The 17,179-nt window shown below is 30.9% G+C and overlaps 1 protein-coding gene across 1 annotated transcript in view; it reads right to left on the bottom strand.

The window, feature by feature from the left end:
- LOC134680619 (phosphatidylinositol 4-kinase alpha-like) overlaps positions 1–17,179 on the bottom strand; it is a 70,306-nt gene that overhangs the window by 43,754 nt on the left and 9,373 nt on the right. The window contains exons 6-17 of the mRNA XM_063539731.1: positions 16,864–16,893; positions 13,891–14,372; positions 13,436–13,510; positions 11,064–11,163; positions 9,519–9,710; positions 7,667–7,767; positions 6,953–7,206; positions 6,144–6,239; positions 3,737–3,838; positions 1,760–1,943; positions 1,059–1,162; positions 432–642 (exon numbers count right to left, since the gene is read on the bottom strand). Coding sequence (XP_063395801.1) covers positions 432–642; positions 1,059–1,162; positions 1,760–1,943; positions 3,737–3,838; positions 6,144–6,239; positions 6,953–7,206; positions 7,667–7,767; positions 9,519–9,710; positions 11,064–11,163; positions 13,436–13,510; positions 13,891–14,372; positions 16,864–16,893 — 1,931 coding nt within the window. The remainder of the gene's footprint in view (positions 1–431; positions 643–1,058; positions 1,163–1,759; positions 1,944–3,736; positions 3,839–6,143; positions 6,240–6,952; positions 7,207–7,666; positions 7,768–9,518; positions 9,711–11,063; positions 11,164–13,435; positions 13,511–13,890; positions 14,373–16,863; positions 16,894–17,179) is intronic.

The raw sequence follows: 17,179 nt of genomic DNA, 5'->3' as shown, positions 1-17,179 counted from the left end.
ATAAGGCTATAAGTTTTCTCGTTTGAAATGTCTCACAGTTGTCATTTCAGGGCATTTTATAGTAGCCAGAATATGCGATATGGGGTTTGCTAATTGTTAAAGACTGTATGATGACCTATAGTTGTTTATTTCTGTGTTATTTGGTATATTGTGAAGAGTTGTCTAATTGGCAATGATACCACATCTTCTTTTTTATATAACTACTGATATTCTATGACTGGCATCAGTAATGCAAGGTTCCCTGCACTACTGGAAGCCTTAATCCCACCTAAAAAACTTACCACTGCTATAACTGGTATCAGTACACCCAGGTTCCCTGCACTACTGGAAGCCTTCATCCCACCTTAAAAACTTACCACTGCTATAACTGGTATCAGTACACCCAGGTTCCCTGCACAACTGGAAGCCTTAATCCCACCTAAAAAACTTACCACTGCTATAACTGGTATCAGTACACCCAGGTTCCCTGCACTACTGGAAGCCTTCATCACACCAGAGACTTTCTCACTGGTTCTCTTAGCCTCTAACCCCATCTGTACAAAGAGTTCTAACAGCCTGACAAGTAGTTCTAATTGATCATTCTCCCCCTGAATGTTAGAGGCTATGTTGGCAAAGGCATTGATTACATGTGGTGATACTTGTCTGAAAGGCAGAATGTTTTATATAAAATGTACATTTTGGCAATATCAGTGATTGTGATAATTTTGATTGCTTTCTTAGTTAAAACTGAATTTAGGACATTTACATGAAAATGTATAATGCTGTACTAAATAGGATATTGGCATGTTGAGCTATTTCACCTTTACTGGATGTCAAATCTGGCATATAACAACTACATGCATATGAAAGTTCATAAAAGACAAATCTTCAATATTTTAGATTGAACAAAACTGAAAATACCTGTTTTAATGGTACAAACACAACAAATATCTTTACTTTAAAAACCTTGAAATTTCTCAATCTCTCTTCCCAATTAACCATTTCTTTCATTTCCAGCCAAACATACCTATATTATTTATTTTACATCTAAATTTCCTGACCTACACTAAGATACTGACCTATAGCCTTTAATTTTCTCATCAGTTACATGTTCATTGTATGGTGCACTACTTTCCAGACTGACAGTGGTAAACATCTGCATAATTTCATGGTACAATGTTGTCTGAAATTAAAAGTGTTGAATATTTTTACTTTTTTTTAAACCTTTCAAAATGGTTACACAGCAAAATACTTGTTATTTACTTTATGAATATCATTGCATTGTAGCTATATATGTATGCAGTCAGAGTGCATTGTTATTCCTTTCTAGATTTCAATTGTTTTTAGTGAGGTGTGTGTTGCAAGAATGTGTCTATAGTACATGGATGCCCCACTTGCACTATCATTTTTTGTAATCAGTGGACCATGAAATTGGGGTAAAAAACTCCAAAACAGGAAATAATCCTAAACATGCAATCAATTGGTTGGCCTCATTGACATATACCACATATTTTCTATTCTTTATATATATACAAGAAAATGTGTTGCATCTAAGAAGACATGAACACTGGTTGATCCAGGGGTCAGGGGTTCCTGGATTTGACCCTCTTTTTAGGACAATCAATGCTATTGAATGGGGATATATGATTGGAACCCCCTTTTTAAAACAATCAATGCTTTTAAATGGGGATATATGATATGACCCCCCCATTTTTTTCTAATCCTGGGTTGGGAAACCTCCTTTTTCAAAATAGCTAAATTGCCTTCAAAGAATACTCACACAGCCTGCCATTATCATACAACCCATCTGATCCACAATTAGTTTATCTAATGAAGATGGTGGAGAACAAAATCTCTGCTGAAATATTTGCATCACAGAATCTGATGTCTTTGGCGTGTCCTTCAGCGCCACAGCGATGTGTCCTAATGTTAGAATCGTGTTGGTAGATATCAGGTTTGATTCCCTATAGATTACAAAATGTTTTTTTAAATTTCATTGTTAATAATTGTTTGTTTTTGTTTTTTTACTATAAAAAGAAGTAATTATTTGTCAGTATAAAGAAAGATCTTAAAGATGGTAAAGCTTGCAAAACATCATTCCAGTATTATTGACTATCGTAAAGCTTAAACTTAAAATTGCACTATTGTCATAAAAAAGCTTAAGAAAAGAAAACATTCTTAAAAATCATGCATATATGTTTTAAAAATATAAAATAAAAAAGTTTCTGGTATTACAAAATGATTACATGTAAGAGGTGTGATTAATAATTAAGAAACTTAAAAGGGACACAAAATATACTGCTTAGATGGTTATGAATAAGATACCAGTAGTTTTTTTTATTTAATGTTAAATTAAAATGTATGTATGCTCAATTATAATAGTTTCTGTATGAACATTTTAGAAATCAGGAGGAAATTCGTCGATTGGCTGATTGATTGTAATATCAGAGTCAATTGACAAATATTACATTAGGACTATAATAAAATACACAATAAATCAGTAAGAAATGATTGAAAAGTAGTTTGAACAGGCAGATAGGCAGACAATTTTGGCTGCAACTAGACAGGCTAAAGACTTGTTTAGAGAAGTCAGAAGTTCTGCCTTGTAACAGGTTACCTAAAAAAAAACTAGTAAAAAGCTGTGCCAAGATTTTGAAACTTGCAGAAAGAAAAATCAGATTTAACATCCCCTTCCCATTCTACATGGTTGTGAATGGATACAAGATCAATAAATCAAGTATCCATGGAAGTACAATTTTTCCTGAATTAATGAAACTTGTTATTAAAAAATAATCGAATTTTTTTTCTGAAAATTAAGGGGAAAAGAATCATACAAAGAATTGAACTTTGCAAGGTTGAGAAAAGATAGGGATAAACTTCACAATTAATTCCATCTAAACAGTATTAAATATTCACACTGTTAATGAAAAACTGAAAATATATTAATGAAAACTCATTCCAAAATAATATTATACAACATTCAATGAAAATAATGTTAACACATCAGCAAACTCAAATAAATAATAAAAATAATAAAAAGGATATGAAGGCAAAGCAAGGTTCAAGCAAAAGCAATAAAGATAAAATATCACCTATAAATGCATCAGAAAATTGACATTGAGTAATGATTTTCAGGTCTAAATATAAAATATATATGGTTGTTAAGTTATAGTGTATATATGATGCTACTAGAAATGATTGATTTACAACTGATACAAGATAACTTTTACTATAACATTCTGTTCACATTTTGTAAAAAATTAAAGTAATGGAAAATCTAAGGTAGGAGAACTATTTTAGATCAGAAAAAAATACTCTGTTCAATTAAACCAAAAAAATAGTGCTACATTTTATTTTAAAGAAAGAGTTACTGAAGACTTAAGTTCAAACGAAAAAGCTTTCAACATGATGTTGCATTAAATATTCACTATCTTATTTTGTTTTGCAATTTTTTTCCCTTCTTTTGGTTAAATAAAAAAATCTCTCTTTACTGTATTTTTAAAAACACTAACATGTTAAAAAATTAAGAACAATTCTGTGAGATTGCAAAAAAGAACAGAGCCTGAAAATCAATCTCATTAAAAGTGTGAAAGAAACAGTGAAAATAGACATAAAATGGTGATATACTGGCAACAGCTCAGCAAATTCTGCAACACTACTGTGTACCAAAACAACTAAAATGCTACAAGTGATATGTTATTTATGAAAGCTTGTGTTAAGATAAAGCAATTAGTCATGAATATCAAATGAGATTTGCCTCTCGACATCGCTGGGTTGAAAGTCTTGCGATGTGGGACGGATAAATTTCATGACAAGCTTCAACTGGTTCCACCTTTCTTCTGGTGACTTTCCATTCTTCCTACTAAGTAATTATACATGTTATTAAGGTCAAATCATGCAAAGCTTCGAACCAATCACATGCATGCAATCAACACCTTTAAGATCTGTTAATAATTTAGGTCAAATTGGTCTGTCTTTTTTTACAATTTTATAAACTTCTTTGTTTAAATTATTTAATTTATAAAGCCACAAAGTCAATAAGATATTTCATAAATAATGTGTAGCAAGTTAAATTCTTTTAACAGACTTCTTCAAGAGTCTTATCTGATGGCAAGTAAATTATCACGGAGAATTGTAAAAATGGACTACAAATCAAAAATCTGGTTGTTTTAAATCAATCATAGAAATTTGTGATTTTTTTCCTAGACTTTTATCATTTAAAATTATTATTTTTATCATAGTTTGCAAAAGTTTAAAGAAATTCCTCACATATGCATCAACTGTGAGTTTTGTCAATGTTTATTAAAGAAGCTGACATTTATTTAGAGGAAGCAGGTGCTCTTTTCTTGAAACATCTTTTATTTTAAGTTATACTTAAATGTTCATGACATTCAAGTGGTTTTTCTTCATAAGACTTTTTTATGAAGTGATTGACTGCTTTTTTTGTAATTAATGTTTATAAAGGTTTTTTAAAATAAATGTGATACCATTAAAAAAGTATAACAATGTTCTGAGAACTGTCACACTTCCATTATACATCTCCCATTATTAGTCACCATACAGGAAATTTCAATGGTGTGGGGCATTTCTAAAGTTCAACCTGCCACTTTTTACCATTACACAGAAAACTATATTTTAATTTCCCAGGACAACTAAGCAAGCTTTTTATGCACTTTTTACTCCATATTTTATAAGACATTCATTATATAAATTATTACCTACATATTCTGAAAAGCAAGCTTTTATGGCACTTTGAACTCCATATATCATAGGACATTATCAAATAAATTATTACCTACATATTCTGTAACAAGAAAGATAATTGACTAGACATTTAATTTGCGAGACAACATATATATATAAAAATGTCAAAATGACATAAAATCTATATCTAGTAAAGTATAAACAAATTAAAAAAAAAATTCAATATGTGAAAATGTTCAAACAATAAACAAAGTGTTCATAAATGAACATGAACAACAAGATTTTTTCTTACTGTGGAACCCTTTAATGCTGACCAGACAGAAAGAGTAACAATTTACCGTATTATATCCATCTATGAAGAGCATATTCAAATTTCTGTTGATATAATTTTCTAGTATACTCCATGCTATATTTTCCTACCTGAACACTGTTTACAGATAGCTTGTAATGTGGGAGTTTGTTGAATATAAATAACAGGAAGTGTTTTGTAAAAGGTTTGTTGCAGCTTTGTATGTAGGTGGCAGGAACATAAAATGTGGGGAAAAGCCTCTTGTTTTATTCTGACAGTGTATCAAGCTATTATCTTACCCAACAAATAGCCTATATATTATATATAAAGTGGAAAATTTAATAAACATAGGGAAATGTCTCACTTGTAATTTGAGTACTGCAAATTAAACAATATAGTCCGTCAACATATGGTTAAGGATGTCTGCTTGTTATGTTTGGGGTTTTTTTGTCAGATGTTCGGAATCCTCTGGTTTTATCCATTTGAATGCATTAAAAAAATTTCCCCATGAACCCCCATTTTTCTTTTTATAATTTTTTTACATGTATAATTATAAGTCATTTGTAAAAGTCTTATAAAATTTTATTTATTTTTTAATAGTATTTGAGAATTTTAACTGGTCAATGATAAAGCTATGAAAATTCAAGAGAGAACATTTTCCCGCCAAAATTCCAAACGCTAATATCTCGAAAACAAGCACATTGACCCCTTTATTTTTTCTGCTTTTTTGATTCCTCAATTTATTCCCTATCAATAAATACTAGTTTTATGAAAAGTTATTTATTTTAAAACTGAGCAGCGAACATCCTTTTATAATTTAAAAGTAAATTTATGTGAGGGGATATTTGTGATGTGCATTTACATAAATAAAATGGGCTTTACTCATTGTTGAAGGCTGTACGGTGACCTGTAGTTGTTAATGTCTGTGTCATTTTGGTCTCTTGTGGCTAGTTGTCTCATTGGCAATCATACCATATCTTCTTTTTTATATTGTATAATCAAATCCTATTGAAGAAAAGATTCCTCAGAAAATTTAAAACTTCCAAAAAAGAACTAGATTTAGAAATGTTTCAAATGTCTGAAAATACTAATGCCCTTCACTAGTTCAAGTGACTACCCCAATAACATTAGACAATATGACACAACACAAAATTGTATATTGTTTAAATACCTGTCTGACAGTTCAGCTCTATACAGCCTGTTAGATACTGATGCTAGGAATGCCTGCACACATTCGGGGTCCTGTTTAAGTCCAGCTTTCAAACATCTGTAATTTAAAACAAAATCTATAGAAAGGCCATTGGTCTTTCCATAAAGAGAGAGTTTACACAAATTATTTTATAAAGAGATCTTTAGTGTTAGTTATTATTTAATAAATTTGGGATTTTGTCGCATATCCTTCAACTGTCAAATCAGAAAGATTTGCAATGTTTTTGTTATTGGGAAATAGAAATGGGATACATGTAGGTTAGGCAAAAAAAAACCTAGCATTTTAAATTTTGATAGCATATTTTTTTCCAGCATTTCCTGAAATCATAATTATTAATTTGCTTCTTTTGTCCAATCCCATTAATAAATGTTTGCAAACTATTACAATAACAGATGGGAATCAACTTCAATTGCAACAGCTTTACATAGATATAAGAAGATGTGGTATGAGTGTCAATGAGACAACTCTCCATCAAAGTCACAATTTATAAAAGTAAAAAAAAACATTATAGGCCAAAATACAACCTTCAACACAAAGCCTTGGCACACACATACATATGTACACAGGTTATAGTGTACAACACATAAATAAATAAGTTACTCATATCTGAATAAGACTTAATTGCTGAAGATGTTTATATTTTTAGGTCATTGCCAGTCTTCTTCATGTAGTTACTGTAGATTTTTTCTTTAAACTTCATACAATTATCCTTTCTTTTTCACCTGTTGTTTATTTACTTACAAAAATACTTCAAAATGTCCAACACTTACTTGCAGATATTCATAATTGCACAGTCCCGTAAGTTTTCTAATGACTTGAGTAATTTATTGGAAGGTTTGTTCTTTCCAGATAATGGTGAGTTGGTGCTATCTGTAACAGTGATTTTAATACTGCTACGACCATGAGATGTGGCATATTTGTTCAGTTTACTGAGTATTGGTGACGGTGTTACCAGAAATTCTCGTAAAGATGTACACATACTAGATGCCAAAACGGGAAACTTCACAGCTAGCTTCCCTAGTGCCTGTAATATATATAACAAAATAAAAGTCAAATAAAAGTTTCAATAAAGGTAACCATTATATTTTGTTGGTGGTAAGCTTTGTGTTTTTACATTTAATTTTTCTTCCCTATAAAAGGGATCCAACCATAAATAGAGTTTCCTCTTACAAACTTTGATTTATTTTTCTATTTGGGTTTTTTTTTGCAAATGCAGCAGTAAAAAGTTTTGAAACCTTCTGAACATATTGATTGATTCATTGGTGATTTAATGCCACTTTAAATTCTATTATGCTTTTTTGTGGCAGTAATTTTTTATTGGTTGAGTAAGCCAGAAAATACATCTATCATCAGTTAAAAGTGATTTATGCACACAACCAAGGTCAATCATCTAAGTAATATACAACTTAAACAATCAAAGCTGTTTGCACTGATGAATGTAACTTTTTCACCAGTATTGTTTTAGTACTATATATTTCACATACCTCTAAAGCTACAAGTAGTAATGGCGTATGAGCTAGCAGGAACTTCCTATCTGTGTTGGTACTGATCTTCTCTGTTAGTTTTATACATAGATTTTCTGCCTCTGATATTTAAAACAAATGATTAAATTAAAAAACTATTGAACATTCCACAGTGGATTCATAATCATTTGAAACCGATTTATGTGGGTTTCATTGGTACAGGTATACATACCATGTATTTAAATTTTCACGCAAATTACAAATTTTCTACGGACATTTGCAAAACCATGAAATCATAAAAAGTTTTCCTCAACCAACCAAAGGAAGTTTCCACAAAAACAAATGAATCATGTTTGCAGAATTCTTTAAAAAATAAAAAGGGTCTAATATTACAGTTCAGGTTGTCATTTTTATAGCTCATACAATAATTAGAATTTTGATGGGTGTCTTGCATCAAAAGTCATGTCTGATCTCACAGCTTTTCAATAAATGATATAATATATAATATATCAGTGTTGCTTCCTCTGACAAAGTTTACGTTTTTGTTGATATCTTTCATTCAAATTAAGGTTTAAAGCAATTGAAAAGGTGAGCTACTGCTCACTGATGATCCCCCACCCAAATATTTCGGTTTACAGGAGTGATGAATCTGAAAACACATCACACAGTATACCTGTTTTATATAAACCCTGAAACCAAATTTCAGAAATCATTGTATTGTAGGTCCTGAGAGAAGTGTGACGAAAATTTTCAACTTGGTCATCATGTGTAAATGATACAATAAGATAAAGATATTTTATTTCCTAATCATAGGGCTCATAACAAGCATGTAATCACATAAAGTAAAAATAAAAAGCCTTTCTCTCCCACTTGCATACACTCACACATACAACTATCGTTCTGATTAATAGTTACCAAAGGTACCAGGATTATACTTTAGTATGTCAGACACACGTTTTCGTCTACATAGGTATCATCAGTGACGCTCATATCAAAATATTAATAAAGTCAAAAACAAGTACAAAGTTGATGCATTGATGATACAAGTGTTTGGTAAACAGGAAGTTGTTGAGTAATGAAATATAATCACAAAATATAAGTGACTTATATAAACCCTGAACCTAATTCGCTGTTTCAGAATCTAATGCATTCTGGGTAATATTTTCAAAAGTGTGTACCAAACGTAGTGATTGGTTAGAAATGTCAACAACAATGGAAATTCAACCAATGACATGACATTATTTTTATTTTGGGGTACAAACAATGTTTACCCATGACCCTTAAGATTCTGAAAAGGAAATTATAGATTTTTGTCACCGGGTTTCTGTCTCATTGATCAATGCTGATGTATACACAGAGTTTCCTATTTTCATAGTTGGATTGCAGATTTGCAATATCCTTGACTTTACCCAAATTTCCTTTCATTCAATGCCGACATACCTCGAAATTGCTTTATTTTTTACAGAAAACAAATGTTGAATTTCAAAAAGTCAAACATGTATGGGATGTTATGATTGTGAATTTTTCTAGTATTTATCTTCTAAGTTCTTACTTCAAAAATCAAATTCACCCAAGGGGATATTTTCATGATTTTTTTCTATATATATTTTCATGGGTACCAATTTTCGTGGATTAAGGAAAACTTACATCTTCGTGGATGTTTAATTTCGTAGTTTTGCCGAAGTCCGCATACCATTCAATGGAAAATTTGTTATTCGTTGAACATTTAATTTTGTTGTTTACCTGTACCCACGAAATCCACAAAAATTGGTATCCAACGAATAATAATGAATTCACAGTATTATCTTTACAGTATGTTAATACCTGATTCCCCTCTGACAGCCCAGAACAATATATCCACACATGTAAATACCTGATTCCCCTCTGACAGCCCAGAACAATATATCCACACAAGCTGCAGAACTAGATATTGTTAGTTCATATGGATTGAATTCTTTATCTAACTCTCTATGACTATAGTGTTTCTTGGTCATCTCTATTTGTCCACCACTATATAAATCTTTCACAAAGTCTTGTACTTCCGTTGTTAAACTGACAGGCAAATCTGAAATTGTAAACACGGTTTTATTTTTTTTTACAAGTAAACTACATTTCTTCTCCTGAACATACATTTAGAAGATACCGAGCATAAATATCTATTGTCCTAAAAATTCTCATTTAAGACAACAAAATGAGCTATTTTAAATACACATTTACTCCATCAAAGATTGCAGATCGCAGGAGAAATGAATAAATGTGTCTCATTGTTAATTTAGTTTTAGTTTAGTTCAGTTTAAACATATTTATTTATAGTGGATTGGGAAACAAGTTTTGCAACTTATATTAATCCCTTTCCACTTTGCGGGTGCGAGTGCTGCCTTGTAGCAGCATTAGCCTACTCTTTTTCGAAATCTACAAGGGTGTCTTTAACGTGCAAGAGATAAGCTCTCTTTTAACACGGGTCAGTCATTTATCGTCCCCTTCCGAAGGACTATCATCGTTTCCTCAAGACCATACTCCCAAATGGTGTCAAGGGAGAGCCTAAAATTGAGTTCCTGAAATTTACATCCCGAACTGAAATCGAACCAGGAACCTTTGTGTTAGTAGTCCAATGCACTAACCACTACACCAGGGCTCTCTTATGTTAATTTAACCAAGAGCTATTCACAGCAAGTCATTGCTTTCTCTTGACAAATTTGATAAGCTATCTTTCTGTCTTTTAAAAGTAATGTTTATTAAATATGTGAAGACGTTAAACACATTTTTGAAGATAAAATAATTAGCATATCAAGGATGAAAAGGGCTTTTTAGCATGTGTCCATAGAACTGCAATATTTTTAAAAATCAGGAAAAAAACATTATTTTACGAGTTTTCTAGTCTAAAACATCTCTCAACAGGTAATAATTACATTTAATAGATGTATGTTTCATTTTAATAAGTTATTCTGATTGGCTAACTGCACATCACATATTATTCCTTATGCAATTGCATTTAATACTCAATAAAACTTTTTATTCATGAAAACACGTGGTCCCATAATAAAGTAATAAAGTGCACAGGTAAATTAAATGAAACAATTATAAAATTCGCCTTTTCATGATCATAGCTAAAAAATGTAATTATAAGTATTGAACGCTTCTTTTTGTAACTTTATAGGGTTGTAAAAGCGTTGACGGCGCTTCATACAAAATGTACTTCGGTCTACGCTTTTACACCCCAATGAAGTTACAAAATGATGCATTCAATTCTTAAATAAACAGCATGGCAACAGTCTTACTGAATGAGTTATAACTTAAACTATAACCATAGTAACTAACCTGTTTCCTGCTCTAAAACATCTCTCAACATGGTAACCATCACCATGGCAACAGTCTTACTGAATGAGTTATAACTTAAACTATAACCATAGTAACTTACCTGTTTCCTGCTCTAAAACATCTCTCAACATGGTAACCATCACCAAGGTAACACTCTCACTGAATGATTTATAGGGAAACCAACTGTAACCATTGTCAGGCTGTGAAATAGGACGATTGTGTATGTAAACCATTTTTAATTCAAATCAGAAAATATCTTTTACAATTTTCATGTGATTTTAATAAAATTTCATTTACCAGTAATCTATTTCAAGTATATAAAACCAGATGCTCCGCAGGGCGTAGCTTTATACGACCGCAGAGGTTGAACCCTGAACAGTTGGGGCAAGTATGGACACAACATTCAAGCTGGATTCAGCCTTAAATTTGGATTGTGATTAAATAGTTGACACAGCATAGGTTTCTGACACAGAATGAATGTGTTCTAATGAACTTAAATTTTTTGTTTTCTCTTAGAGCAATTCACTATGCTGTTGAATATTAATCCTCTCAAAAAAAATGTTTGAAGAAATTTTCTTTTTATTTATGAAATTTCAAATGAGAAAAATTGAACCCAATTTTTTTAATCACATCCCCCTTTCCCTTATTCCAAAACTAATCTCAATTAAAATTTCTAATGGAGTTTGCAACAATAACTACTCATTTAAATACATCATAATATATTAAGATGTAAAAAAAAACTGCTTGTTATCACTGAATGGTAAAGATTATTTTTATTTATCTGTTGGTAGTAAAAAGTGAATATACATTTTTATTGTATATATAACAAAGATTTAAGTTGATTCTGGACAAAGAAAGATAACTCCAATTAAAAAATATTCTTGCTATTGCACAATATTGTGAAATTAGATATTTCTTGTTGATTCTGGACAAAGAAAGATAACTCCAATTAAAAAAAATTCTTGCTATTGCACAATATTGTGAAATTAGATATTTCTTGTTGATTCTGGACAAAGAAAGATAACTACAATTAAAAAAAATTCTTGCTATTGCACAATATTGTGAAATTAGATATTTCTTGCAAACTATTCTGGACAAAGAAAGATAACTCTAATTAAAAAAAAAATTGCTATTTCACAATATTGTGCAATTAGATATTTCTTGCCATTGCGCAATACTGTGCAATTGAAAAGACTTGCTATTGCACAATACTTAATATAATAATTTTAGATCCTGATTTGGACCAACTTGAAAACTGGGCCCATAATCAAAAATCTAAGAACATGTTTGGATTCAGCATATCAAAGAACCCCAAGATTTCAATTTTTGTTAAAATCAAACTAAGTTTAATTTTGGACCCTTTGGACTTTAATGTAGACCAATTTGAAAACAGGACCAAAAATGAAGAATCTACATACACAGTTAGATTTGGCCTATCAAAGAACCCCATATATTCAATTTTTGATGAAATCAAACAAAGTTTAATTTTGGACCCCGATTTGGACCAACTTGAAAACGGGGCCAATAATCAAGAATCTAAGTACATTTTTAGATTCAGCATATCAAAGAACCCAACAGATTCATTTTTTGTCAAAATCAAACTAAGTTTAATTTTGGACCCTTTGGACCTAAATGTAAACCAATTTGAAAACGGGACCAAAAGTTAAAAATTTACATACACAGTTAGATTCAGCATATCAAAGAACCCCAATTATTCAATTTTGATGAAATCAAACAAAGTTTAATTTTGGACCCTTTGGGCCCCTTATTTCTAAACTGTTGGGACCAAATCTCCCAAAATCAATATCAACCTTCCTTTTATGGTCATAAACCTTGTGTTTAAATTTCATAGATTTCTATTTACTTATACTAACGTTATGGTGCAAAAACAAAGAAAAATGCTTATTTGGGCCCTTTTTTGGCCCCTAATTCCTAAACTGTTGAAACCAAAACTCCCAAAATCAATCCCAACCTTTCTTTTGTGGTCATAAACCTTATGTCAAAATTTCATAGATTTCTATTTGCTTAAACTAAAGTTATAGTGCGAAAACCAAGAAAATGCTTATTTGGGCCCTTTTTGGCCCCTAATTCCTAAAATGTTGGGACCAAAACTCCCAAAATCAATACCAACCTTCCTTTTGTGGTCATAAACCTTGTGTTAAAATTTCATAGATTTCTATTCACTTTTACTAAAGTTAGAGTGCGAAAACTAAAAGTATTCGGACGACGACGACGACGACGACGACGACGACGACGACGCCAGTATGATAGCAATATACGACGAAAATTTTTTCAAATTTTGCGGTCGTATAAAAATTAATTTGGTATCTCTAAGGCTTTTGTATAAAAAAAAGGAAAATACTTAAACAGCTTTCACCATCACAATATATCTTCAATATTTTTGTTATAAGAAAATGAATTCACATTCCCGGAGGATCACAATAATCTAAAATATTAAAATATTATACTTACCGAATATTCTGCAAACAAATCTGTTAATAGTGAGTCAAGACGAGCTAAAATATCCTTTGTCAGAATATGCTTTGTCTGAAAAAGATAAGATGAAATGTCACTTTTAAAACAATAGTGATCTTCTAATTGAGTTTTCAAGCCTTGATGTTTTCATTATTCACATCTAAAGCATTACCATTTTAATAGGATATATAAAATGACTGAATAAATACCGTAGTCAAAGATTAATAGGATATATATATATATATGCATGATTAAAATAAATGGAGAATGTGTCCTTAGACATAGATGTTGCCACACTTGCATATAATGTTATAAAGCGGCATAACTTGCGGACAGGAAATGTGAAGCCACCAAAAATAGAACTTGATTTGTATTTAATGGTAATCATGGTTATAAGCATTGTAGAAGATGCATAACATTTGGCATTTATTTTTGTCATGTAACACACTTACAATAGCTACAAGTCTTTGTACATGACCACTGGAAAACTTTAAATGTTCCTCCTCTGGATGTTCAGGTAAAACTTCAAATCCCCACGGCTTTGTTTTTGTAAAATTTGATCCTATTTTGTTGAAATAATGAACAGTGTCATCAACAGTGTTTTCTTTTTTCTCTTGTTTCTGTGGCAACATAGGGGTAGGTGACCTTTCTCTTGACCTTGAACATAAAGCTTCAAAACTCTGATGCATTGTGGGACTTGATGGACCAGAAGAGTCCAGATTGAGGACATGAGAAGATAAAGTACGAGGCAGGATAGGTCTAAAGCTACTAAATGTCTTTTCTTTAGGAACTTCATCTTGTACTGATGTAGGGGCTTTGACAATGTTTTCTGGTGGAAATAATTTGGAAATCAAGTTGGTTTCGTCATCAGAGGATCTTCCAATTGCACGAGCCATACCAATAAGGATAGGTACTGTTGCTGAACACAAAATGTCTGAAAAGAAACATTCATATCAATTTTATTTAAAATATTAAAACAGTTAACTGTACTGTAAATAGATCAACTATTTAGAAATTATTATAAATCAAGGAATGTATCTCCCTCATGCAAAGCTCTGATTCCTTTGATGGATTTGGCTATACTTTTTGGACCTTTTGGATTATAGCTCTTCATATTTTATATAAGCTTTGGATTTCAAATATTTTGGCCACGAGCATCACTGAAGAGACATGTACTGTCGAAATGCGCATCTGGTGCAAGAAAATTGGTACCGTTAATTTTATTAGTATACACTTTTTAACTCTAACACAAAAATATCATGTTCTGCTTTTTAACTCTATCAACAAGATGTGACCTGTAAGAAAATGTAACAAGAAGAAATATAAACAGAATTAATAAAACTTCAACCATATCTTAATATAAGCTTTATGATAAAAAATCACAGTTTTAGAAAATTTTGGTAATTCTTTAAAAAAGAGATGTCCTGAGTTTTGACATCAGCCAAAACCTCTAACTTTCAAAAACTGTGGAGCCAAATAACATGCTGTTTTGTGGAAATGAATTCAGCTCTTGATTTCTATCAAGTTTCAATATCAATATGGTTTTTTTATAAAATAAAAATTTTTGTGGACTTTCCAAATACAACAAATGAAAGTACATGCAAAAAAAGTTCAACCACATACATGCATATATATTTTTAAAGTATAATGCTAAAAAGTAAAGACACAATAATTTATTTGGAGATAAAGGTTTGGATCATTTGTATGCTAGCCAAACTGTTCCAAAAATAGTTTTTTTTTAACAGTTTAGAGAAATTGTTTTCTGTTTGTTAAGGTTGCTTTTGAGCATGACTAGTTTGCCATTATGATGTCATTTTTATATTTGAGAAAGTTGCCACTGTTATAGTACACAAGCAAACGTACTGACATTTCTGGGCAGAAACCAGTGATTGCTCCATTTCTTGTGAGTTCCAAAATTTTTCCACTTGTGATAGTTCAGCGTACAATTTTTGTTATTCAATAATTAAGAAATATTGTACATGGCTTACACTGGAAAATTAATTTACTGTGACATTTGTCATCTTTAAAGCGATTGGAGTGATAAAACAATTGCTGAAAACCTGATTATTAAATTGTTTATACTAGATATAAAATGGATAGACGGACCAGTAAAAAATAATTAGTTATTTCATATCTTAATTTTAGGTATACTTCTAATTTTTGGTTGGAGTTCGTGTTGCTTATTATTTAGTTTTTTATGTTGTGTCATGTGTACTATTGTTTGTCTTTTTCATTTTAAGCCATGGTGTTGTCAGTTTATTTTCAATTTATGAGTTTGACTGTCCATCTGATATCTTAAGTCCCTCTTTTCTAGTCAATAAATGTTTAAAAGGTATGTATGTATTGATTGATTAACATCCTGTGACAAATTAATGCTTTCATTAATAATCATTTTTGGGGCCATTTATAGCTTGTTGTTTGGTATGAGTTGGGGTTCCGTATTGAAGACTGTACTTTGACCTATACTGGTTTATCTTTTACAAATTATGACTTGGATGGAGAGTTGTCTAATTGGCACTCATACCACTTCTCCTTATATCTATTCATGCATATTCAGGTCAATGTTGACATGGATGAATAAATTATTTAATTTTAGGTTGATTTGATTGATTGTTGGTTGCTTTACGCCGCATTAGGACAAAAAGGCTATATCGCGGCGAGTCTTATTTTAGGTAAATGTTCAGTAGTTTTGATATCTAGCTTCTATGCTATTTAGGGTAAAAATGAATAAAAAGCAGCCCTTCAACAAAAGCTACAATAAGTAAGCTTTCTATCAAAACTAAAAAGTAATACTTGGTTATGTGCTAATCATTAGAAACTATTTCTTAAAATCTATTATAATCTCTCTCTATTTCCATCAAACATCATTTTACTTTTTCACCATATATATATTCACTATAGATTCCATCACTGCAACACGTGTCTTATGATATTTCTACAATCAAAACAGTTAAATTTTATATTTAAATCACAAGCCGAGGATATCAAATAATTAAAATTTAACTGTTGAGTATGGAGAAATATCATAATACATAAGTTATTGTGGTGTAATCTGCTTCTCTAATGATTTTTATCTCTACTTTTCAAAGATTTGCAGAAAGTTGTATTCTTGATATGTGACGTCATCAGACATGGTCGCCTTTTTTCATGACATCACAATATATATATAGGTAATTCAGAAAAAAATCAAGAAATCTAACACCCTAATTAAATTTCAACCGATCATTTGCTGAGATTAGATATTTCACTGGTGAGGAGATATTTTGTCTCATACTGCTCAAGAAATTTGAAAATAGCAATGAAATAAGAGAAATATATATGCTTTGTTGTAATGTTTATCTTGTAACAACACAAATGTTGAATAGATTTCTATGATATAGCACAACAAATATAAGGATGCATACAAGGTGTTGACATTATATTACCTGTTGGGTCATTATAATACCCCTGGTGGCCTACAAATTGTGTCACAAGTTTATTATTGTAAATTCAGAAATTATTGCAAGGTTTTAATTATTGCAAAAATGTGACACAATTGAAAACGCAATAATTTAAACTCGCATTTTGAAATATTTTATAACAATTTAACAGTATTTTTCTCAACATCGTAAAAAGTGAAATTGCATTTAAGTCTAAAATAACATAATCGCAATAATAAATACACACAATAATTTCTGAATTTACAGTATTATATGGCTAGAAAATTTCTCTTTTTGATTGAATTAAAGCAAGGCAATTGTG

Source organism: Mytilus trossulus, chromosome 8 (assembly GCF_036588685.1).
Source record: "Mytilus trossulus isolate FHL-02 chromosome 8, PNRI_Mtr1.1.1.hap1, whole genome shotgun sequence".
In the NCBI taxonomy this organism is placed as follows: domain Eukaryota; kingdom Metazoa; phylum Mollusca; class Bivalvia; order Mytilida; family Mytilidae; genus Mytilus; species Mytilus trossulus.
The sequence above is the reverse complement of the archived record's forward strand: the minus strand, read 5'-3'. Positions and strand labels throughout refer to the sequence as shown.